The 26,541-nt window shown below is 51.5% G+C and overlaps 1 protein-coding gene across 1 annotated transcript; it reads right to left on the bottom strand.

The window, feature by feature from the left end:
• Window positions 1-279: 279 nt before the first annotated feature.
• Window positions 280-26,280, bottom strand: BNC1 (basonuclin 1). The gene is given in 7 exon segments (XM_046010179.1): window positions 280-964; window positions 5,184-7,051; window positions 8,774-9,009; window positions 10,075-10,174; window positions 20,189-20,396; window positions 26,181-26,244; window positions 26,247-26,280. Coding segments are annotated over 7 exon segments (3,195 nt in total).
• Between the last annotated feature and the right edge of the window lie 261 nt (window positions 26,281-26,541).

Raw genomic sequence — 26,541 nt, 5'->3', positions numbered from 1 at the left:
ACAAACCTGCCGCTCTCCGGGGAACGTGTAAACAAATGTGGGGAAAAGCCGTGTTTCTGCCAGTGTTTGTTATGTCAGGGACAAGCCCCCGGGGCTACGAAAAAGAACAGGAAGGGCTGCCCCCAGAGCTGACTTCCTCCACGACGAGAAAGTCAGCTCTAAGGCCTTCTGCCCGGCTCGCCTCAAATGGTATTCAACGCAATGAGAGACCTTTCTCTGGACCACCTTGTTCCTGAATGAGGGCCAACAGCTCCCCTCGCCCTCTCGGCCACCATCCTGTTACTGGAGGTGACTCGGGGACGAGGCCAGGCTCTTATGCAGGTTGGGGTTCTGGCTGTGCCTGTTGCGGCTGCGGACCGAGGAAAACATGGTGTCGCAGCCCGGAACCTTGCATTTGTGGAGCTGACGGAGGTGCACGGTCTTGTAGTGAGCCCTGAAGGTCCCTTTATTACTATACGTCTTTTGGCAGAGGTGACAGGTGATGGGCAGCCCAGAAGGCAGGCTGGCGAGGCTCTGGTCGGCCTTCTCCATCAGGACGCAGATGGGGTACTCGTCGTCCCCGGGGACAAGGCTCGGCCCGTCACAGGTCCCATCACTGTCCTCCATGAGCACGGTGCCTTCCTCGCTGGCCCCGTCTGAGTCCCAGGAGGAATGGCTGCTGCTCTCCGACTTCATGCTCGAGGTAGTGCTCAAATCCAAGACGGTGCCGTCGCTCGGCGGACCGGAGTTGTAGCTCTCCAGGCCGGCGCTGGGGACCTGGGCGATCGGGTAAACCAGGCTGCCCATCCGACTCGCTCCCTTGAAGATGACAGATGTCTGGGAGGCTTGCTGCGTGAAAGCCACATCCTGGAAGGTCTCCTTCGCCACATCTTTCAGAAGGTAAGCCGCACGGAAATGGTCGTCGGGGCTCCCCAGTGCGTCCTGGGTCAACACTTTCGGGTGGAGGTTTAGGTTTGCACTGTGTCTACAAGAGAGAACAGACGGTTAGCAGTGGGTTGGGCTGTTGTCAAAACAGTCATCATTCCGAGGGGAGACACTAGGTGGATACCAGAAAAATTTTGTGGTGCAGAAGGAGTGACCACGGGGGGGACGGGATGAATGTGTGTCCAGGGGACCCTGGCCCCGGGCTGTTCACTGCCTGTCGGAAGTTAGCGCTGACCAGGAAAGCCGGCTGCCCGGAAGCTGGAAATATGTAGTCCCTCTTACTTTCGACCAGGTGACGGACACGTAACTTCCCGCACCTCAGCTACAGAGAACTGCCAGCCTACTCCAGTCAGGTCAGTTCCCCTGCGACACTGGAACCAGGGGATCCGGGAGAAAACTGGTCCCAATATGGAGTTAAGCAGAGGACTTCACTGCAATGAAACCAAGAAATGTCTTGTAGAGTGCCCTGTCCAGTAGGATAGCTACTCCCACGGGACGCGCGAGCTCCCGACACGTGGCTGTGTCAGACACAGAGATGATGGTGTTTTGGATAGACTGAATGAAACAAAATACATTATTAGGAATTACTTCACCTGTGTCTTTTTATACTTTTTTAAAATGTGCTTACTAGAAAATTCTAAACTGTCTGTGTGCTGTCACACTCCCTTGACCCCCAGAAGTGCTACAGGAGAGAGAATCTGACTGGCTAGACATTGTGTGTGTGTGTGTGTGTGTGAGAGAGAGAGAGAGAGAGAGAATTTAAGTTCACTTCCTACTTGCAACGTTTCACAATAAACCAGACAGGAGTTTTGCAAACGCAGCACTGAACCCACCGCCAATCTCCTACCCGACGATTACCCCGAAGGGCAGGTAATGAGCACCCATGACGACGCACGCTTCTCGCTCACACAGTATCATTTGGATGTAACTTGTCCATCAACGTCGGCCTTGCTCAGAGATCCCCAGCTGACCTCGGACTCCGACACAAATTGCCCTTACTGCCGGGGGACAACCTTACAGGTGAGAGAAAAACGATTCCAAACAGAGAAATTGCCTCCCCTCCCCGACCCGTACAGATGAGGATGCCTGCCAGGACCACCTCGGCGGGGTGGGGGGGGGACACCCCCAGCAAAATAACTAAAAATGGGAGTTTGCTCTTTGAAACCTCAGAAGACCCAGTGGGGATGGGTGGAAATTTTATCCTCGTTCCTAAAACATATTGGATCTGCTATTCAACGTCTCTCTTCTATCCCTGATGCATTCTTTTTCTGGACATCATCAGAACCGTGCTCCCAGAGCACCCACACTGCAAATCACTCTTATCAACAGCAGCTCTGCCCTGTGATTATGTCAGCGTTCCGGGTGGCAGGGGCAGGTATGTGTCAGCAGAAAACCAGACACTGGACTGACACGCAGGTCCTGGAACATAAGTGGTTGGAAAAAAAAAAAAAGTCAGACACATTTACCGGAACCTTGCATGGGAAGGTCCCTGTGGCAAGAAAGCCAAGGTCTGGGCTCGAGTCCCTCAGGAACTCCAGGAGCAAACCCGTGGGATCCTCCGACCTTCTCCTTAAGCCCTTGGAGGGTCAGGTGCATTTCCCCAGGTGCCACGTCTCCTAAAACCAGTGACGCCCACAACTGCAAAACCTTCTGGGCTGCGTGCCAGGCTTCCTGCTGCTTTTGGGACTGTTAATGCCATGAATTCCCATCCCCACCCCCATCTCTGCCTTGTTAGACCAGTGGTCCTCAAAGGGCGATCTGGGCACCCACCCCTCATGGTCCCCGAGCCTCTTTCAGGGGTGCCCTGAAGTCAAAACTCCGCTCATCATCACGATCCTAAGACACGATCTTTTCCACTGTCATTCCTTCATGCTACCGTGTGTGGTTTCCAGAGGCTACGTGACATGCAGTATTGGAACAGGACGAACACAGAAGCTGCTGTGAGAAGCCAGCTGTTCTCTGCAAGCCAGACGTTACAGAGATGGGCCAAAATGTAAAACAAAGCCACTCTTCTCACTAAGTTTTTGGGCTGGAAAATGGGGCTATTTTTCATTACATGTTATGTATGTTTTTTTCCTTTTTTTTCATGTTACGTATGTTGACATATAATAGGTTTATTATTTATTTATTTTTTTAAAGATTTTATTTACTTATTTGACAGAGAGAGAGATCACAAGTAGGCAGAGAGGCAGGCAGAGAGAGAGGAGGAAGCAGTCTCCCTGCAGAGCAGAGAGCCCGATGCGGGGCTCGATCCCAGGACCCTGAGATCATGACCTGAGCCGAAGGCAGCGGCTTAATCCACTGAGCCACCCAGGCGCCCCTAATAGGTTTATTATTTTAAGGGACGAAATAAATACTAATTTTTTTCAGTTTTGGTTTCTAATGCAGTAACCATTGACACTTATAAACTCAAACACACAGAAGTTCTTGAGGGCCGGAGGTTTCAAGAATTTGTAAAAGGGCTTCTGAGACCAAAACATCTGAGAGCTGCTGGTTTAGTCATGCCCCCTCCCCCAGGAAGCCCTCCCTAACTTCTCAAAAGAGTCTAGTCAGGGACCCCGACTATGTGCCCACAGCACCTCTCTCTCTTATTACAGCGGCTACTGCATTTGGCCGTAATCACCTTTTTACTGCCGTCTCCCCCACTGGCCTTCGCAAGCAGGACCATGTCCACAGCACCTCACAGAAGGTTTTCAAATATTTCTTGGCTAAATAAGCATTCAGGGCACTGTTCCAATCCCTTCCTGAGGGGTCCCAGTGACCGCTGACGGCAGCGGCTTCAAGAGGGGAAGACAGCTGTCCAGACAGTCCAGTGCTCATCCCGACCCCAGGCCTGTCCACAAAGCTCTCATTTGGGGGCGCCTGGGAGGCTCAGTCGGTTGACCGTCTGCCTTCTGCTCGGGTCATGATCTCAGTCCTGGGACCGAGCCCCGCCATCGGGCTCCCTGCTCAACGGGGAGCCTGCTTCTCCCGCTGCCCCTCCCCCTGCTTATGCGTGCGCTGTCAAAATAAATAAATAAAATCTTAAAAAATACAAAATAAAATAAAAGGGTGCCATTTTAATCTGATTCTAAACATTCCAAGTTCTAGACCACCAGAATTAGCAGTCTACATTTATAATTCAAGACGCTTTCCTATGGTGGGAGAGCAGGCCTGTGTCTACAAACAGCTCAGAATATAAGAAATATTAAATATACGGAAAAAAATAAAACGAAGGTGTACGTTAAATTCAGCCTGCCTTCTGATGCAGTGCACACTGCGGGCCAGCAGAGGATCATAAATAAGATCAAGGATGGTCCGACTCGTGGGACTGTCTCTTCTTCAACGTAAAGCTTGCTCATGAACAAGCACGTCTGCGAAACACGTGTGCCGCCCTTCCCAGGCTGTGGTGACGTGACTCGAGTTCATGAAGAAAAGCACGAGAAAGACAGTGAGGCCAGGGCCGTGTCCCAGACTGATGAGAGACTCCCCCTGCCTGGGCACTCTGCAAACAGCGTGATGCCGCGTGGGGCTCAGGGACGCCCCCCACTCAAAGATTTCTCAGCTTTTAACCCACATCACAAGCCCTGAAGTAACCTGCTAATACGTGCCTTTCGTCTCTGCTACCTTAATAACGACAAATTCTCCGACCACACAGTTCTCCTTCCGTTCGAACAGAGCTCATTAACCGGACTTAGGAGAAAGCCTCTCCGTTGATGGGCTTCGTATCATAAGAAGAAAAGTGGACAAGTTCTGTCGTCTGTGGTGATGATTTAACCCTCCCCTCTCGGGAGACTAGCTCACGATTACTCATCCCAAACCATCTGCTCCAGGTATGTTTCCGAATTCAGAGTTTCTCGGGCTTTAGAAAGGCAGAATGGTGCATAAACCGAATAGTTTTTTCATGGCCCCGTGATAAATCTGTGAGTATTTCTGCACTGAACATATAATAAAGAAAATCCACACAAAGGGAGATTTAAGAAAAGACAGACTGCCCATAGCCTCATGTCCTTTCAGGTCAGGGTTCGTGGTCAAATGAGTTTAGATCTGAAACCGAGGACTCAGGCACGGGGTGTAGGGTCAGTGTTTCTCAAACTGTGGTCCCTGGACCGGCAGCAGAAGGACCACCTGGGGACTCAGAAACGTAAACCCTCAGGCCTCACCTCATCCCTGCAGAAGCGGAAAGCCCACAGGCGGGGCTGGGAAGGGTGTGTTTTAACAACCCTCCCCGTGGCTGGGGCGCACGCGAGTGGCCTTACAAGAAAGGACCTGCGTCTTACCTGTCTCTGCTCCTGCGCGAGGGGAACGTGGCCTTACAGCCCTCCACGGTACACACGTGCGTCCCTCTGGCGTGCATGTTCTTGTGATGCATTTTCACGCCGCACGCGTTTTTGAAGGCCTTCTTGCAGACGTCACACTGGAAGCGAGCTTCTTCCTTCTGCCGTCCCGACGCACGTGGACCCACGGGTTCCGGCTCCTTGGCGTCTTCGAAACAAGGAAAAGCCACTCCTCGGCCAGACAGGGCGCCGAGGAGCCCACCGGCCAGCAGGCGCTGCTGCAGTCTGATGTAGTCAGGGAAGGGGACGCAGGGCTCGGTCCCGGCTGCGAGGTGAGGTTCACGGCCGCTGTCCTGCGGCTCCCTTGGCACGGCGGGCAGGGCTGGCTTCTGTTCCGCCTCCCTCTCTGGCGGCCGTGTGGCCCACTCGCGGACGGCCCCGCCGGACTCCAGCCCTGAGTCCCCATGGCAGACCCTCTCTCCTCCCGGGAGGGGCCCCCCTAAGCCCCCAGACGGTGCGCACGGCTCCTCAGGTGCTCTGTCCGACGCCCGGGGGCTGCCGGCCTCGGGCTCCTCCTCGCTGGCCATCCGCAGGGGCACGTCTTCATCGGAGCTGAGAGCGAGCCGCCTGTCGTTAGCTGCCCCGACGGCCTCCTTCTCTATTTTGATGGGCATGCTGGACTTGCGGGATTTCTTCTTGGGAAGGACGTCCAGCGGGCCTTCGTGCGGCGCCAGCGGCTCTGGGATGGAAGAGGACAGGAGCGGGAGGGAAGGCAGCACGCCGGGGGTATTGGCCAGCTCGGCCGGGGTGGCAGGGCTGCGGTAGAAGGGCAGGACCGGCTGGACCGTCTTCAGGTTGGGGAAGAGCACCCCGTCCGGGCCCAGGCTCGGGAAGGCCGGCTGGCCCCTGGGGTCCTCCCCGGACGCCGCGTAGCCGGGCGGGGGCCTGCGGTCTGGGGACGTCGCGGGGAAGCCCGGGCGCTCGTAGCTGTCCGAGGCGGCCAGGTGCAGGCTGGCCCTCAGGTCCCGGTCCCTGCTGTTCCTGTTCATGGGCATGTGCAGCCGGGGGTTGGGGTTGGCGCTGTGGCGGTTCCGGCTCCGCAGGGAGCTGAAGACCATGTTGCAGCCCTCGATGGTACACTTGTGTTTGATCTTCAGGTGGACGGCGTTGTAGTGGATCTTGAGCGTGCCTTTGTCGTAGAAGGTCTTCTCGCACGCCGTGCAGAACACGCGGCCCTTCTTCGTGCCCAGGCTGTGCCTCTCGGGTTTCCCTTTGGCCTCGGGGGACAACTGGGTCCTTTCAAGCTTTGGGACAAGGTGGTAGGAACCCAAGTCGCTTAAATGGGTGCCGTCTTCCTTCTTGGGGACCGTGTCCGGGCAGTTGAGACACGGCTCTTTCTCGACCTGAAATGACACGGGAGCAGAGGTCAAGAAGCCGCCGCCACCGCCTCTGGGGAAGGGTCCGTGCGTCTCCTGCTTGGGCTCCTGACTCTGGTCTTGACCCGGCTCCAGCACGTACTGCTCGGGCAGTGACCCTATCAGCGTGGGGGGCACAGGGTTGAAGAACTGGAAGGGCAGCATGAAAGTCATGTTGTTTACGAGGTTCTCAAAGGGGTGCAGGCTGCTGGGGGTCCCCCTGTCCGCGGGGGCGGGGAGGCCAGCGCTTCTGTGGCTGCAGCTCTCGATGAACGCCCTGATGTCCACGTTGGCCGCGGCCGGCGGCATGACGATGGACTGCTCCTCCTTCTCCTGGACGGCCATGAGCTCAACGATGGCCTTGGTCTCCCCAAAGCGAAGGAACTGCTGCAGGGCGGCCAGCTCTTCCTCGCCGGTCATGATGTCCCAGCGATCCAGCACCTTTCCTGACGCGTCCTAGACCAGAGGCACGGACTGCAGTTAATTTACTACCCCGCACCCTCTTCTCCGTGCCTATCAGAAGGGGACACCCCGTCAGGTCAGCCCCCCTGCTCACGCTACTCTCCCAGGCCAGAGGCCCGCATAGAAGACTGACCGCACAGATGTCAGTAGGGCTCTGAAAGAGAGAAGTAAGACGGGAGGACTCTGGCCGAAGGGACATGGGGTGATTATTTTCCATCCAATTTCAAACTGATCGGTTGTTCCTGCATTAGATGTCATCCTTCTCCCCACTGAAACGAAAATATGCATCGTTCGAACGGTAGTCCCTTCTTCATCTCAGGAGGAGAGAGGGGGCAGTCAGACCTAGACAGAGCTCAAGTATTTATTTACTGCAAGTTTAATCATCTTCCCCCAGCAACCAACCTCAGAAAACAAATGAACCCGTATTGATCTACTGCCCACGTTCACAAAGCAGAACTGTAATTACCCTGGCGTGCTGGAGATCTTTCAAAACTCTAGCAAGGCCTAACTTTTCCCAAAACTGCGATAAATATTTTATCACAGAACGTGTATTTGATGGCCTACTGAGGTTTTGCACAATGCGTGAAAGAGTTCGGAAGAGGACGAGGGACGTAACATCATAAATTTTTGATGCGCTAGAGGTTCAAGGTAATTGATTCCATATTTTTAATCCTAACACTAGAAAGCAAGATTATTAGGATCATTAAATATTGATCTATGTCATAATGTAGGATCATAATGCTGCTTTACATAAAAGGGTGCTTCTAGCCTGCTGGGGGTCCTGCACCGGAGGTGAGCAAACGCCCCTCCACAGGCCAACCACGGGCTTCAGAGTTAGAAAGAAACAGGTTCCAACCCCAGGTCTGCCACTCACAACCTGAGTGACGTTGGCCAAGATTTAGAAGCACTCTGAGCCTCTGGCTTTTCAACTGGAAAATGGGGATGATTTCTTGGCCCTGGGAGATTTTATTGGAAGAGGGTCCAGTAATTCCAGCTGAGAAAAGCCCGAGTGCTTGTATTGATGACAAGGCCTGCCTGTGGTAAGACTCAAGCATACGTTAGTCCTGGTAGTATATTCGTCCCCCATTTCATTGAAATTTTGACATTTTCTCGTAGTGTCAAGGGGGGAAAAAAAAAAGCTGTCACTGCTTCCTCCATCAGAGAAATGATATCATTTGTCCCAGGAAATATGTCCTTTACCTGTGGATATGAAACATGAGGGTCTACCCCCATGACGTGGCCTAGAAGGACGTTAGAGTACTCTGCAGAGTAACAGATGGAGAAGTGGTGAGAGGCACAGAGGAAAGGAGCAGAGAACGTGTGAAGAGGCCAGCGGGGAATCTAGGGGAGTGAGAACAATCAGGAGCCAGAACACAGACGTATCACAGGGCGACGGAACCCGGGAAGGAAGGCCAGCTTCTGCAACGTGCTTCTGGAACATTCGCTCCTCTCTCACTCCCCACCCTCAGTAAGACCTGGCACAGACAGCATCTGGGGTCCTAGGTGGCCAGTGGATAGTGACCCGGGGCCAAGGCTGGCTTAGTGAGACCCAAATCACGGAGTGTGTCCGCGCTCCCGTGTCTGGAAGTTTCCCCGGTATTTAGAGGAAAGCACTGGATTTCTCCCAGAATGTGAAGTGGGGGCTTAAGCCATTATACAGGAAAGGATGCCCTTTCCTCCAGACATCCCAGCGGCACCACGGCCGTGCTCCCCTACCTGCAGCACGTATCCCCGGATATAGTCCTGGAGGGTCCAGTCCAAGGCGTGCAGGATCTGGAGCACCTCGTCTTGCTTCAGCACGCTGAAAAGCCGGTCCAGGAGGATTTTCAGGCGCACGGGGATGGCCTGGGTCCCGTAGAGCATGAGGCTGCTGATATCGAACACCACATTGGACTGGACAATCTCCACCTGGCTCGTGGGGTACACGGGGGGGACCCTCAGCTTGCTCAGAGCTGAAAAAGCAAATCGGAGAAACACCCTTCGTGAAGATTCTCCATCTCGGAGAGACGCTGCGTGGGGGCAGGCTAGCAACAGTGCTCGGCTCTGCGTTCTGACAAAACACGACGGTGCGCTTGGGTCGCCGTCCTCACGGCTACCAGGCTCTACGGCATCCACAGAGACTTAGATCTGCGAGAAAATGGACTGGCCACTCTTCTTTTTCTTCCTTCCCTGTCCCTCAGGAGTGAAAAACAGCCCCGGGGAGGGCAGATGCAAGGGGAGAGCGGTGGGCACAGGATCAAAAGGCTGAAAAATCAGGATGGCGTCTGCTGGTAAGGAGCCCGGCTTGGGGGATCCAACGGATCCGGGTCTGGCCCCTCGTCTGCCGCGTCCTAGCGGTCAGGCAGGGCGGGTTAAGCCCCCAGAATGTGCGCTGTCCCATGCGACAGCCCGTTGCTCACGGCTTTGTGGTTTTGTAACATTTTTAATTTCATGAAATGACTTTTGCCTTATTAAATTATTTTAATTCTTAGGTTAAATAAAATCGGAAATTCAGTCCTTCAAGATTCCCGCCGGTCACATCTCAAGTATTCGGCAGCCCACATGGGACTCAGCGTGGGATCGTGGGGTTCAGCCAATGAAAATACAGGATGCCCGGTTACAAGCGAGCATGTTTCACGGAGACAGGGAATGAGCGGGAAACGTTTACACTCAGAGTATTCACTGGGACAGACTTAGGCTAAAAAATCATTTATTGCTTCCCTGAAAGTCAAACTTAACGGAGCAGCGTTCTGCATTTTACTGGCCACCCTGAGGGCGGCTGCATTAGACAACACAGGACGTTTCTGTGGCTGCACAAGGACCGCCTGAAGCACCTGTTCCTCGTCTGCAGAATGGGGCTAAGACCCCACCCACCATGCAGGGTCATTAAGCTTCAAAAAGGGGACGTATACCAAGGTCTTGGCCCGCGAGCCAGCGAGTGCGGGGACCTTCTCAGACACACAGTCCATTCTCGAATCTCTCGAAGTCGTTCAGAGGGACACGAGGGGCCGAGGGAGGAGGAGGACAAACAAAGTTACCGTGGGCCACCCATCCGTGTCTGCACTGCTCACAGCGGCGGTGGTGGATCTTCCCGGGTGTGAAACCCTGGCAGCTACAGTTCAGGGTACAGCCGATAGCCTGCAAGAGAGAACGGGGCCCGCGGCCCGTGAGTGCTGCGTGGACGCGAGGCTGCTCCTACGACACAGGACGCGGGCCTTCCTTGGGTAACGCTCCCGGGGCACTGCGTGCCCACTCTGCGCCAGACGCGGGCGGGGACCCCACACCTGGTACCCAAGAGCAGCTGGCCCCCAGGGCCCAAGAAGGGCACACATATCCCACAGCTGCTCTGCGGGAGAGAGGGGCTAGGGAACACTACCACGCTCTGTAAGGAAAGTTCTGGATGGAAATATCTTGCTTGTTACTTTTAAAAAAATATATATTTTATTTATTTATTTATTTTAGAGCAGGAACACAAGCAGGGGGAGGGGCAGAGGGAGCGGAAGAAGCAGGCTTCCCGCTGAGCAGGGAGCCTGGGCTCCATCCCAGGACCCTGGGATCATGACCTGAGCTGAAGGCAGACGCTTAATGACTGAGCCATCCAGGTGCCCCTTTATTTATTTATTAAAGATAGAGAGACAGTGCTCGAGAGCACCAGCTGGTGGGGGGGGGGGCAGGAGAAGCAGAGGGATAAGCAGGCTCCCTGCTGAGCCTGACTTGGGGCTCAATCCCAGGACCCTGAGATCATGACCTGTGCCAGAGGCAAATGCTCAACTGACTGAGTCCCCCAGGTACCCCCTGACTGGTCAGTAAGAGCACAGAAAGGGTGAACAGTCACCAATCTCTTAAGTCGAACAAAGTGTTCACCTCTGAAAGTTACACGGGGACTGTCCCCGAACAAGTGAGAGAGAATGGTCTGATTAGACAATTATCCAAACGTGGGCGTGGTTATCTCCCCCACCTGGCCCCCGCCGCCCCCGACGTGTGGCAAGGCAAAAGGTCCAAACAGACGGACAACATGCCGTGGCCAGACACACTGAGGACAGTTCCTGGTTCTACCCTTGGGCTGCGTAGCCGCGGAGGCCTGGCCAGGCTGGCGGCCCCAGGTGCACGCCCAGCTGCACGTTGAAGTTCACATGGCTGGAACACAATACACACAAGTACGTGTTCGCTAAGTTCTAGTGTTGAGAACAAAGTGTCCCATGTATTTTTGGGATGAATTCCTCCAAAGGGGATAGAGGTCTGAAGAATGTGAGGTATTATTAATGAGAAAAAGCTCTCCTAGGAGCTGCATCAGTGAGGCTCCCAGGAAGGGCCGCTGGGTGGAACCGGCATGAATCAGGAGAGCCCTGAAACTGGGGTGTCGTGTGTGTCTTGGGGGGGGACCTCCCTCTGTCAGTTAAAGGACTCTGCGGGCTCCTGTGGGAACAGGTAAGGGGATGTTCTGTCCCAGGACTTGGGAAACTCACTTTAAGGAGTATGTAACGGTCTTCACTTAAAAACCAGTAGCCAGTGGGAATGTAAAATGGTGTAGTCACTTTGGAAAAGTCTGGCAATTCCTCTAGAAGTTAAACATGGGCTTACCGTATGACCCAGAAATCCCACCCCTAGGTAGGTGCCCAAGAGAAATGAAAATATAGGCCCATGTAGAAGCTGGTACCAAATGCTTCTGGCTGCCTTGTTTATAACCACCAAACAGTGGAAACAACCTCAACGTCCGCCAGCTGATGAGCCGCTGAACAAAACGGGGCACTGCCACGCAGTGGAGTACTACTTAGCCATCAAAAGGAACAAAGCACTGACATATGCACAGCATACGTGACCCTGAAAACACGCTCGGGGAAGTACCCAAGGACAAGAAGTCACAGGCGGTAGGACTCCATTTACAGGAAACGTCAAGAGGGGTCAATCTCCTGAGGCCGGAAGCAGACTAGCGGTGACCAGGGCTGTGCGGAGTGGGCAGGAACGAGGAGGGATGGTTAATGGGTGGCAATGGGAGCAAAATATTATTCCTTTTGTTTTCATCTTAAAAAAAAAAAGCTTTAAATTTAGACACAATTCAGATACCATAAAATTCGCCCACGTAAAGTATCCAACTCGATGATTTTAAGGATATTCAGAGTTGTGCAAACATCACGATCTGATTTTAGAACATTTCCAACATCTGCAGAAGGAGCCCTGTGTACAAGTTTATGGTGGACATAAGTATTCATTTCTAGGTCTTCCTAGGAGTGGAACTGCTGGATTGTATATAATTCTGTTTAACTGGCGGGGCGCCTGGGTGGCTCAGTGGGTTAAGCCTTTGCCTTCAACTCAGGTCATGATCTCAGGGTCCTGGGATTGAGCCCTGCATCGGGCTCTCTGCTCCGCAGGGAGCCTGTTTCCTCCTCTCTCTCTGCCTGCCTCTCTGCCTAGTTGTGATTTCTGTCAAATAAATAAAATATTAAAAAAAATTCTGTTTAACTGGAGAATCTGTCAAAAGGTTTTTCAAAGTGGCTGCACCATTCTGCTTCCATACCAGCAATATGGGAAGGTTCCAATTTCTCTACGTCCTTCCCAACACTTGTTATCTGTCTGTCTAGAAACAGCCAGTCTAGTGGGTATGACGTGGTATCTTACTGTGGTTCTGGTGTGCATTTCCTCAATGGCTAACAGCGATCAGTAACTTTTCATGAGCTCATTGGCCATTTGTAGGTCTTCCCTGGGGACATGTCTGCTCAGATGCTTTGGTCATTTTTTAATTGGGTTGTTTGTCTTTTAGCACTGAGTTGTAAGAGTTCTTTATATATTCTTAGTACTAGTCCCTTAACAAATGATGATTTGTGAATGTTGTCTCCTGCCCTTGAATGATCTTTTCACTTTCTTCATGGTGCCCTTTGCAGCACAGATGTTTTAAATTTTGACCAGAGTTGCTTTTTAAGGTGAAGATGTTCTGAAATTACATAGTACTGATGTTTGCAAAACTCTGTGGATATAGGGAAACCACTCAGCTACAGACTTTATAGGGGTGAGTTTTATAGTCAATAAAGTGTATCTCAGTAGAAATACTACTGAAAAAACCCGTCCTCGACATGCGTACGAGAATGGCCGAAGTCCAGAACCCTGACAGTACCAAATGCTCATCAGGAGAGCAACAGAAACTCTCATTCACTATTAGTGGGAATGCAAAATGGTGTAGCCACTCCGGAAGACAGTTTGGTGGTTCCCAACAAAACTAAACATACTCTTACCATACAACCCAGCGATCACGCTCCTTGGTATTTACCCAGAGGAGCTGAAAACGTATGTCCACACGGAAACCCGCACGTGGATGTTGGTAGCAGCAGCTTTATTCATGATCGCCAAAACCTGGAAGCGACCAAGATGGCCTTCAGCAGGGGGATGGGTAAGTACACTGTGGTCCCTCCAGACACTGTAGTATCACCCAGTGCTAAAAAGGCATGGGCCACCAACCCATGAGCTTAACACCTTAAGCACGTGTTACTAAGTGCAAGAAGCCAGTCTGAAATGCTGCACATGGTATGACTGCAGCGACACGACCTTCTGGAAAAGGCGGACTATGGAGGCAGTTAACACGATCAGTGCCTGCCAGGGTTAGATAGAACCCAGAGGATTTTTAGGACGGTGAAAACACTCTATTCGATATATAATGACGGGTATGTATCATGATACATTTGTCCCAACCCACAGGAGGTCCAACACCAAGAATGAATCCCAAGGTAAACCATGGGCTTTGGGAGATGATGTCGTGTTCATGTAGGTTCACCGATTGTCACAGGTGTGTGCTCCAGTGGGGGATGTGGATAAGCTGTCCACGTGTGGAGGCAGGGGGTATATCGGAAATCTCTACTTCCAATTTTGCTGTGAATCTAAAAGTGTTCTAAAAAGTGTTCTAAAAGTCCCCCCTCAAAGTCAGCGACTTTGCTTAAATAAGGCTAAAATCTCCCTGATGTGATGGCTATCCCTGACTCCTTTCAGATTACCACCGGCCTGAACAGAGCGACTAGACGAGATTTTCAGGGGAAGGAGCAGGGCTGCTCATAGCTGAGATACGCAGCCGATAGTAACGGTGTTCCCTGATCCCTTCCAGAAGGATCACGACACAGAAAAGAGAAAACATGTATCCGAAAACCTGTTTGCTCTTTGTGAAGCCATACGACATCCTCCAAAGAACCCTTGTGACCATGACGACCTTACTGGAATACTCCACTCGCTCTTATCAGGGGTGATACCACCCGAATGGGGTGAAAATTCGTTCTTGGGGGGAGGTAAAAAATATTCTTTTTATGTATGAAACTTAGATAAACATATGTGAACAGAAACGTGGTATATGGTACCATACTAAAATTTCACTGGGGAGGCACAACTAGAAAAAAAAAACAAAACCCTAGTCTCCTGGGGCGCCTGGGTGGCTCAGTGCCTTGAACTCAGGTCGTGATCTCAGGGTCCTGGAATCGAGCCCCGTATCAGGTTCTCTGCTCAGCAGGGAGCCTGCTTCCCCCTCCCCCTCTGCTTGTCTCTGCCTACTTGTGATCTCTCTCTCTGTGTCAAATAAATAAAATCTTTTAAAAAAAGCTAGTCTCCTAATGAAGAAAGGATGGAGAAATGCTGGGCCAGGTACCATTTCATCTTTCAGTTAGAGAGATTCTGCTCCTAGAGACCGGTACAGGTGGCTGAACACGGGAATCCACATATCTGCATTCCTAGACACATGACGACATGCTATCCCTCATCTGGAAAGATTAAAATGAGTACCGGTTAAGTTCTACGACACACGGTCCCAACAAGAATGTCCCGTTGTCTGTAGCACAAGCGTGCTGTCCAGATTTCTCGAACAGCCCTGTGACTCTGAGCACCGGCGGACCCTGGAACCGGCCGTCTGCATTCTCAGCAGCTCCTGGCATACTCCGTACTGAGCCTCTGGACTATTTCACAACCTACATTCTGATAAATGTGACTGCTTTAAAGGAAAAAAAATTTTTTTTTAAGATTTTATGTATGTATTTGACAGACAGAGATCACAAGTAGGCAGACAGACAGGCAGAGAGAGCGGGGAAGCAGGCTCCCCGCCGAGTAGAGAGCCCGATGCGGGGCTCGATCCCAGGACCCTGAGATCATGACCTGAGCGGAAGGCAGCGGCTTAACCCACTGAGCCACCCAGGCGCCCCCTAAAGGAAATTACTAAAAGGAGAAAAGAATTCTTTTTTTTTTTGAAGATTTCATTTATTTGACAGACAGAGATCACAAGTAGGCAGAGAGGCAGGCAGAGAGAGAGGAAGGGAAGCAGGCTCCCTGCTGAGCAGAGAGTCCGATGTGGGGCTTGATCCCAGGACCCTGAGACCATGACCTGAGCCGAAGGCAGAGGCTTTAACCCACTGAGCCACCCAGGCGCCCCAAGAGAAAAGAATTCTTATTTTGGATCCTGTCCCTCAAGATGCCAGTCGCTGTTTGTAAGCAAGACGCCGGAACCACACAGAGTAAATTCACATTCATTCATTCAGAACACAGGACCTGCTTCACCCACAGAAAGGTGTCCAGGAGCACACACCTCCTTCCTTTCCTGAAGATTTTGCTTAAAAGGCTCTCGCTCGGGCAAAGCCCCCGGAAGCTCCGGGTGAGTGCACCTCAGGCCCAGCACAAGGAAACTAACTACAGGGAGATGATCCCAAGCACATTTCATAGCCCAAGACTGAAACTCACTTTTTCTGTGTCTCTTTGACACCGCACTCCGGGTTCTTCAACTCCAGGATGATCGACATCCTGAGTCACATAATCCTTTGCGGTGTCTTTGTGGGGTGACCAGGAGCACCCCTGGTCTCTACCCACCGGACACCACAGAAACACCTCTCCCTCTTCCAGTTGTGAAAACCGAGAACCTCCCCAGACGTGGGGCAAAACCGCCTCCAGGTGGGACCCACCGGCCGAAGCTGACTATTCAGTTTTTGCAGCTTTTGGTTTGGGGACAGAATTTTAAGCAGCATTAGGGATAAAATTCAATGTATGAATGCTGTTTTATAAGAAGTACTCATGTGGCTCTATATGAACCTATTTGAATAAGGCTTAATAAAGCTCATTAAACATCCATGGAAATAAATCTCAGAGGAATTATTTATGAGCTAAAAAAAGCTAATTACAGTGCCTCGGAAAACTTCCAATATTAAGGCCCTTGAGTTTTTCCACCGATATCAGAATTCCACGATGTGGCAAAAATTATAGCACCATTATCTAAAGACAAATTAAAACTTCTAAAATGAAATCAAACCCCAAAATTCTAATTACAGGACGAAAAGTACTCATGCAAATCAATATGGAAAACTCTTAAAACTTACATCCTTTCCCCTGGAATTCTAATACTTGTTCCATTCTTCAGAAACATAAAGCAGATGTTTACCACATTCTGAACTCATCAAGACATGATTATTGCTTCTTACGCACTCATTTTAATCAGACTATTTCCGAATTGTTATTAGTCACTCTGATGTGCTACGAATCAACATTCAAAATTCTGGTTTGCTTTTTTGTAGCTGTCTTCGGCTCCCTCATTCATCCAGAAATCACCAACATACCTCGTATGTGAAGGATGCGTCCGTGACTTGCAGTCTTTGGGACAGAAAGTTACCACCTCGTTTTTAGAAAGACTTGAGGGTCCCGCTTCCTTCTGCAGACACCCCTGCTCCACTTTCCGTCTGGGGAGATGCTGACTTGAGTTCTTAGCCACCGGGGGTCCAGGCACACGGTGGGTGGGATCCCCGAGGGTGGGGGTGGGGGCCACGCAGGCCTCTGATGCCATTTGGATGCTGAGCTTCTGAGTAAGAACTGTCCACTTCAAAGCTGATTTTATCTCTAGTGCATGCACGTATTTTCCTATCCCTGAGGATAAATGCGGGGGGATAGTCCGGGGGATAGAATGTGAGAGGAAGGAGAAAAATTATAGAAGACCTTGGGGGCTTCCAGATTTGGGGCATGGATGCTTTGAGGGCGCCTCTGTGGAATGGATCAGATACAAAACAGAACTGCGTACCTACTGGACAGCTCTGTGGGTTCAAGCGACTTGGTCTGCCCTGTCCAGCATGGCAGCCACTAGCCACATGTGCCTGGCTAAATTTATTTTTAAATTATTTTTATTTTTTAAAGATTATTTTTGAGAGAGAGAGAGTGTGTGTGCGCATGTGTACTAGCAGGGGGAGGGGCAGAGGGAGAAGCAGACTCCCAGCTGAGCGGGGAGCCGGAGGCGGAACTCCATCCCAGGACCTTGAGACCATGACCTGAGCCTGAGGCAGATGCCCAACTCACTGAGCCACCCGGGAGCCCCCGCCTACTTAAATTTAAATGAATAAAAATGAAACAATGAGAAGTTCAATTCTTTGGTCACACCAGCCCCATTTCAAGTGCTCAGCAGACACACGCGGTTCGCAGCTACCATACTGGCCGGTGGAGATACAAAACACTTCCACCATCACAGAAAATTCTACTGGACACTTGTGAGTCCAGTGGTGATGCTGGATGTTCTCCCCGCGCCTGCCCTACCACGTGGTGGTGTGACTTCATAGCTGTTCTCATTCGACCCTCACTATGGGGCATTCTTCTCAGGAAACTTCTATTTATGGAAGATTCACAATTTCCCCAAAGTTCCCCAGTTGGTGAGCTTTCCTGAGCACTCCATTGCGTGTGAGGCACTGCACTAAGTACTGCCCCTGTACTGTCTCGTTTCTTCATCACCCCCTCCCGGGAGGCAGGTCCGACTGCCCCCATTTTATGGACAACGAAGCAGAGGGATGCATAGGAGGTCAGGGCGGACTCCAGTCTCGATACTGGAGGTAGGTTCTATCTTGAAATATCAACATCTGGGGCTAGAGTCAGGCATTATCAGCCACATTCCACAGATAAGGACATTAAAGTTTCACACTGTAAAGAAACTTCGCTTATAATAGTACAAGAATACATAGTTACCGAACGTTAATGAGCCAGGCACTGTTCTAAACTCTGGGGTTAAAGCATTAAACAAGACCAATGAGGTGCCTGCCCTTCAGGGGCTTACAATCTAGAGGAGACAGAAAATACACAGGACCAGTTCCGAGTAAGGTAGTGCTGAATAAAATCAACAGAAAGCCGTGCCGGTAATTCTACTGGGGAGCCTGGAGGGGTGGGGTATAAGTAAAGGCGTCTTAGGGAAGATCATCACTGAAGACTTTGAAGAGGTGACATTTGAATTGAATCCAAAGGACACCAACGAGTCAGTGAAGAACTGGAGAGGGAGGAAGTGTTTAAGGGCAGAGGGCATGGCCAGTGCAAAGGCCCTGGGGCAGAAAGAGGCTCAGGGAACAGAAAAGGAGTCAGTGCAGATGGAGTGAGTTAGTAAGGTTAACGGTGGGAAATGTGGGTCAGGGAGGCGGGAGAGAGCACTTTGCTTAGGATCTTGTGGGACAGGCCAAGGAGTTCTGATTTTGTTCTAAGTAATCTTTTATTTAAAAAAAATACAAAATGAGTTTGATTTGCCTGTGTTAAAAAGAATCCCTCGGGACGCAGAGGTGACGAGCCTGCACTTCCTGCCCCTTCACCACTCTGAACATCTTCCATGGGGAGGCAGGAAAGCCTACAACTGGCTTAGAGGACTTGGGTCTTACTTCCCATTTGCCAGAGAACCTTCAGCTCCATGCCGTGGAGCCTCTGCCTACAAAGGGCTGGGTTTCTGTTCCTGCCAACCTCAGAGGCCTAGTCGCCCTATTAATGAGGATGTACAAATGAGAGCTGAAAAGACCGATCGATACGATGAGAGTGTTGTTGTGACAAGGCCCACACCAAGGTTCTTGGGTCCTCTGGACTCTGGTGGTCTGACCTGGCATAGACAGAGCTACCAAAAATACCTGTTATAAAAACTTCCACAAACACTGCAACACAGTGAATCATCACTGAACCCTCAACTAGCACCCAGCAGCTAGCATGGGGCCTGGTAGCCTGCAGGCCCTCCACTGGGACGAGCTGAGAGAAGAATGAGGGAACGCATGAGGCAGCAGCGCCATGCTCACTAATTACAGATGCCCACCCAAAAGCCTTTTGCCGGATCTTCCTTTCTGAGTCTCTGTGGGTGGCCAGGTGACTAAGCACTGGCCAGCGGTAAGCATGTGGAAGTTGCTAGGCGGAGCTTTACAGAAAGCTCCTTGTAAATGGGAGCTGACTCAGCAGAGACTTCTTTACTTGTCCTCCTCCTTCCTTCTTGGAACGAGAATATGATGGCTGGACTGGAGAGGCCATTTTGCGACCACGAGGCAACTCTGAGGCCATGCCCTAAGGAAGGCTGCACAGAAAGGATGGTGACTGTTAGGAGCTTAGACTAGCAGCAGAAGGTAGTTCGTAATTTACACACCAACTGTCCTGCTGGCCGTGGAAAGGGCTGCGTAAAAAATCATGTGAAAAGTGGCTAACGAGAAGAAATCACCGAGGCCAAGTTTAGAGCCTGTAGTCGTCTCGTAAGTGTGAGATTCTAAGGCTGTGCCAGATTCTTGGCAGTAAGAATCTTAACTCCCTAACTTAAAACATCAAGGAGCCAATCTGCGAAATCACAAATCACTTTTTTTTTTAAAAGATTTTATTTATTTATTTGACAGAGAGAGATCACAAGTAGGCAGAGAGGCAGGCAGAGAGAGTGAGAGGGAAGCAGGCTCCCTGCCAAGCAGAGAGCCCGATGCGGGACTCGATCCCAGGACCCTGAGATCATGACCTGAGCCGAAGGCAGCGGCCCAAACCACTGAGCCACCCAGGCGCCCCCACAAATCACTTTTTAAGTCACCAACCTTACAGCATAAAACTGCTTCAGGTTTTTCCAAGTTGTATTTTTAAGTGTTGATATAGACAATCGTTAGTATGTTTGAGTCTTGGAAGGCTGCAGTTCAGACCAAACACTGCCAATCAGGATCTATACCACACAGTGTCTTCTAAGGGCCACCCTCAGCTTGTGGGGTGAGGACCTGGTTTCTCCCGCAGCAAAGCTGTTACCCCATTCTCCCTGTGGCTGCAAGGCTAACCTTCGTGGTTGGGGACGCTGTGTCATTCACGGGGGGAGGTCTCTTGCAAACTGCCCTTTGGGCCTCTCTGGATCTACCTCTTACACGCATTTTGTAATTTCTATGTCTTTTGTGAGAATCGGATTTTTTTTGCTTCCTACCCCCGTCCTCTCGTTTTTCTGTGACTTCTTTCAATTTTTAAGTTTCTCTTACATATACAAATCCACAGACATGGATTCAGGATTCTGAACACAGTAGCCCCATTTGCGAGATGGGCGACAAGGACAATGGGGAAGAAGAGAGGAGAAAGGCCACGAGAGCCTTACAGGGGAGGCGGCCGGTGGCAGTGGACCCGAGGCTGCCTGGAGAGACACAAGACCAGACATTCGTCTCATGCCATCTTCCTCCGTGAGCAGTTCAACGAAACAATGCCAATTTATTTAACAAATTACTTTTGTTGTCGCTGATAGTTTTTATTTGTTTTTAAAGCATCTACTATGTACTGGTAATTGTAGGGGCCTCGGGACACAAAGACTAGGAGCTCAGCATCTGCCCTAAGGGAGGGCACGTCTTCACCGGGGCAGACAGCCATCCAGCTAGACTGTTCAAGAACCAAGGAGGAGAGAATACGGCTTGTCAGAAATTGGCGTGAGTCATTTACTATATTAAAATCAATTCTGAAAAATACTAAAAACAAAAGAAAGGCTCATTAGCTGCCTTTAGGGAACCAATGAATTGCTCCTCAAACTGGCAAGAATCAAGTATATAACCTTTTTTTTTTTAAAGATTTTATTTATTTATTTGATAGAGAGAGAGCACAAGAAGGCAGAACGGCAGGCAGAGGGAGAGGGAGAAGCAGGCTCCCTGCTGAGCAGGGAGTCCTGATGTGGGACTTGATCCTAGGACCCTGGGATCATGACCTGAGCCGAAGGCAGCTGCTTAACCGACTGAGCCACTCAGGCGCCCCATATAACTTTTTTTTTAATACAACTGTGTTTCGGAATAACCGAATCGCTGATGAGACATAGATTCCCTTTCCAGAAGTGTCCAGGGAGTGAATGAATTACAGTCCCGCAACTCCTGGTGTAAAAGATGATGACCAGGCCATCTGTCCCGATGGAAAGATACGTATGACGACGGACGGCGTGTTCTTGTGCAAAACATTCAACCTGAATCCGATCAAGGCCCTGGGTCAACTGCGGTGTCCGGAAAATACGGGGCCAGAGGAATAACCACGATGTACACGACACCAGGAGGAAGCAATCACTAGTCCGGGCTGGGGAGCATGCTACAGGACAAATGAACCAGCATTTCCCACAGTAAGACTGCAAGCAAAACAGTGTAGACGGACAGACGAAGAGGGACCCTGGGAGGACCTTATCTGGCTCTTGACTTGGACGCACCAGTGGGTAAACTAAGGCTTGCCAGACCGTCAAGGACAATTGGACACGGACTGGGAATTTAATGACACTGAAGAGTTACGGCTAATTTTTTTAGGTGCTCTCTGAGGCTGGCAGAGGTGTGCTCTCCTCACCATGTGCAGGAAATGCCACGGTCCCAGGCTCATCCCGGCCCCGTGTGTCAAGGCCGGGAGGCCAGGCCACAGACCAGACGTTTCTGCCCTGGGCCAGGGGAGCACACCTGGAGAGGCCATGCAGTGAGACGGGGGTGGCCTGTCCAGATGGGCGTCTCTCAATCGGCTTCATGGAACCATCTGGATTCCCAAAAACAAGGGGACACCCCTTACCATGAGCACAGTTGAAAAAAGGGCGCCAGGAAGCCTCCCAAACCAGGTAGGCAGCCTTTGCAATACAAAAACAACACTGGAGAATTAATGGAGTCTGCTTTCTCACCGCCGGCATGGGGAGGGGGTGAGAAGAGAGCACGGAGAAGGGTCTGGCAGTGGAGGGGCGGAGGGGAGGCAGAACCCAGGGCACAGATGTTGGGCCAAGTCTACCTGTGAGTAGAAAGTATGTGCGACACCCTTGCCTCGTTCTCTTGTTGCTTAGTTCAAAGAGGATGGTGGGGAAAACACTTGTTCTTTTGATCTCTATAAATCAAAGTATAAACTCTGTGCCAAAATAATTTAACAGCTGTGCCCTTTTTTCTTAAAATTATTAGTTCTGAAACCAGAAAACACAAAAAGTAGAAAAATATCCAAATGCTATCTTATGAACCAAGTATTTCTTCATTAAAGAAAAGAAAAGGCAACCTAACAACAACAAAAAAAGATACAAAAATACAAATGACATGGGCACATTTTTTTTCCCTCCTTTATAACCTAAATTTGGGAGGACCTCAGGGGCGATCTTTAGAAGCCTTTGATAACAAAAAAAGGAGGGATGTTAACCGTGTAGGAACTTCTGAATGAAACAGAGCTGGAGGGGGGAGCGGAAGAAAAAACAAAACCAACACACACACAAGACATTTACACGTTCGGATAATTTAAACTAAGGTGGCCAGCTACGCAAGCAAGCAGCTTTGTGTCTGGTGCCTGCTGCTTCAAGATGATGATGAAATTGTGAAATTTCTAGGTAAAATTTTGCAGATACTTCTTTCAAGGACTTAACGAGAACTAGATTTTAAGAACGAAGTGTTAAAAAAAAGAAAAAGCAAGCAAGCAAGCAAGCTTAGATTTTCAAAATGAATTTTTAAAAAGAAAGGACCAGCCTTAGTGACTTATGCCATCCTGATCAAAGCCTTAAAATCCAGAAAGTTCGAGTGGTACGTAGAGAGATTTTACCTCCGTCATGAATAAAGCAAAGAACAGTCAGAGGGCTACAGAACTGGGACAAGGCTTCTGGAAGCTGGTGGAGGGCTGGAAGAGAATTGTGATGTTTGTCTGAGTGTGTGGAAGGATCATACAGTAATATGTAGGAAGACGCCGGCGAATACGACCATATACAAGAAAAAGTTGGTAGTCTGAATTAAAGCTTTTCCTGAACTGAGACAACCAGTTCCCTCCACATTAGGTGAGTGAAATTATCATCCCCCAAGGCAAACTTCTCCTATGATGTGTTAGGCTGGTTTATAATACTGAACCCGAGCACGGAGGAGAATGGCGAGAACCCTCTGGTCCGCTTCATTTGGGAAGGGCCCCAGGTCGGACGGCTCTTTGTTCTGTCCACCCTTTCTGGGATAAAGTAGACATGTGTCGGTGCAGCCAAAGTGGGCTGCCCTGGACACCTAACATTCCCAGAATTAAGAAAAAGAGCTTCAAAGAATGACAAGATAAGAGGAAATAACATTTTCAGGTGGAACCTAATTTAAAAGAAAAAAAAAACTTACAAAACTTTCCAGATGTCTCTTCTGCCCCAAACCGAGTTATTTTTTAACATCTCTCAGGTAAGTCATCAAAAAAAAAAAAAAAAAAATAGGTAATTAAAAAAATCTGCAGGAGGATATTTGGAGTAAGATAATTAAAAAAAGATTACAGGCTCTCTAAATCTTGATCTCAGATATACAAAGGAAAAAACATGGGTGGCTCAGTGCTGAGATTTCATCTTACCTGGGGTACTTGGTTCTAGCTCTTTTTAAACAGGGTTGTTTCTGACAAAAGCAACTCACTCTAAATGACATTGTAGAAGTGAAAATTCCCTCTGGGGTAAAGCACGTTCCCCCCTGCAAGTGATTTACTCTGTGGAACCTACAGGGCGACTCTTTTAACGGCCACTGTCAAAATAACTTCTAAAGCCATATACACTAAGACACTTCTGCCCCTCATCCCTGTGGTTTAGTTTTACCGGCAAACCGAACTTTTAAAATGTTTACACTTATCCCTAGGCATTCAGAAATGATAACGGGATGCTTAAAGGACAATGATTATTTGTTCCACACGGAAACTTGTAAGGCTTTTCTCACCGGGTGGGGTGGATCTTCCTTCTTCTCAAGCTGATGGTTCTGAAATACAGAATACCGGACTGGGACACAGGCCTAACTGCTTCAGGACAGAGATGTAAAAAGGAACCAATGAATAAAAATCACGCCCCATGCAAACCTTACACTTCCCATAGGAATTATTTCATGTGGGTTAATATTTCTAATATGAATTCTAACGAGAGCAGACAGCCTACCCAGCATCAAGAGCCACAGAACCCCTCCCCGCTAACCACTTTCGGGCTGGAAGAGGGGCGTGTAGCTAAATCCTTACTGCTCTGAGTGCAACAGCATTTATGGGTACAGATGATTTTCCAAATTAAATTATGCAGATGTCTGAACATAATTACGAGTTCCCGAAGCATAAGCCGGGTTTGCGCTCAGGGAAGAGCTCACCACCTTTCCTCGGCGTTGAACTGTGACACCAACACGTTCAAACTGACAGTTGAGTTGAAATCCTTGTGCTTTCTTGGTGAAATTAAAGTTAGCGAGCCTATCCGATGAGAAAGTGAACGATGACTCACACCTCATTCTTTTAGGTCTGCCGGAAAGGATAAAGCTATTTATCAAGATTTATCAGAGCAAACAAGGTGGTTATCTTTCCACACCCAAGGAAAGCAAAAATCCAATCCTGGACAACTGGTCGTGTTTGGGAAGTCGTGTTGTTTCACGAGACACACGAAAATGCTATTCTGACATACCCCAATGAGGTTTTCATAACACATATCAACGTATCTGGGAGGGGACAACCGAGGGGCCCGTATATTTACCACTGAAGGAAAGTTTTAACACATAAGCACACACTTGCAAGCAAAGCCATCTAAGGGAGAGTAAGAAAAGGTTCCACGAACTCTGCAAATTAAAACAATAAACCGGGAATGAAAAGGCACCAGAAAGAAAGGGAGAAGGTAATCTGCCAAATGCTGTTTTTCAGTTCACTTTTCCTAAAACCACGATCTTTGTCACTTTCACGAGAATATATTTTTTTAAAAAACTGCTGCTAGCTCTGCTGCGTCGGCCCAGGCTGCAGGAACACACGTCTTCCCCCGCACGCACACGCGCACACACACACACTCACCGACAGGGATTCCCAGGACACCAGTGGGGCCTCTGCTAGGCCCCTTAAGTGTTAACAGCAGAGGTCTGGCTGCGACCAGGCGTCTGGCCCGATTTAAATGCCCTGTCTTCAGAGAACCGTGGTGAGCACGGCCATAAAACTAGGGGACATAACTGAACCTTAGAGCGTCTGAACCCCCGCCCCCCCCAACACACACAATTGTACTCCTACAATTAAGGCTGCTCCTTGGCATTCCATTTAACTGTCAAACTACGACCGGTGGCAGCCCCACAGCCACAAAGGGATGCCTTAAATGAGAAGAGCATGTTCTTACACCGCGTTTGAGAAAGTTTGGCTCCGAGCTATGCGCTGATTAATATCAGATCTCCTCCTTCCCTCGCCTCTCCACAATCTTGTCACATCTGGCTGACAAATCCGTAGGGGCCGAAGCAAAGCCAGGCGGCCGGCGGGGCTGGGGTCTGGCGGGCAGCGCCCGAGGGAGCAGCGGACAGGCGGCGCCCCCATCCTGCTCCCCCCACCCAAGCCCTGCGCGCCCCTGCCCCCGGGAGCCGACCCGGCGCGGCGCCCCTCCCCGCCCGAGCTCCAGCCGCGAGCGCGCGGGCCCGGCGGTCCCCGCGTCTCTGGCGGCTCCGGGACTCGCAGGTAAATGAGCACCACCGAGGGGCCGGCCGCGGGCCCGACCGGCTTCCACCCGCGGGCTCGGCTGGCACCCGTCTGGCCGCGCCCCCTCCGCGCCCTCGCGGCTCGGGGGCTTCCGGCGCGACCCGTCTCCCCTGCGCTCCGCGGAGCTTCCAAAGACCCGGCGCCCCGGGCCCCGCCACGCGCCGTGTCCGCTCGCCGCCGGCTGACCCCGGTTACCGCGCGCCTAGTTCTGCAGAAACAAAATCCCCGGGGGAACGGCCTCCGACTCGCACCGGAGGCGCCGAGGGGCCGGGAGGGGTGCGGGGGTGAGACGCGCTCGCCGCGGACGGCGCCCCGAGGCTCGCCCGGACCGTCCCGGGGCTCCGGGGACCCGCCTGGTGCCCGCGCGCGTCTGCGGCTCCGGGACGTCGGGCAGCACGGGCTCCCAGCCCCCGGCCCGCGCCGCCGCGCAGGTGGCCTCGGGAAGTGGCCCCGGGCGCACCCCCGAGACCCCCGCCCCGCCCCGCGCGCCGAGGGGGTCCCCCCCGCGCCGGGGGAGACCCGCACTTACCTCGGCCATCCTGCGGCCGCCGCAGCGCCGGGGGCTACCGGCGCGTGTCCCCGGCCCGGGCCGCCCCGCGTCCGCCCCGGCTCGGCGGGCGCCGCCGCATCCAAGCTTCGGCCGTCGGGGCCGCTGCGGCGAAGTGGGCGGCTCCCCAGGCGCCCCGGCCGCACCGCGCGGTGGCCGCCCCCGTCCGCCGCGCACCGCGTGTGCCCGCACGCCCGCCCCCTGGCGCCCCGGGGGGGTGCCCCTCCGCCCCGCCCCCCCCGCCCCACCCCCCGCCGGGCCGCCGCGTCGCCCGAGGCCGTGGGCGCCGCCGCGCCGCCCGGGAAGCGCCGCCCGCTGCGGCGGCCCGCGAACGACTAAATCA

Source organism: Meles meles, chromosome 6, assembly GCF_922984935.1.
Source record: "Meles meles chromosome 6, mMelMel3.1 paternal haplotype, whole genome shotgun sequence".
Classification (NCBI taxonomy): domain Eukaryota; kingdom Metazoa; phylum Chordata; class Mammalia; order Carnivora; family Mustelidae; genus Meles; species Meles meles.
This window is presented reverse-complemented; position numbering and strand designations above follow the sequence as displayed.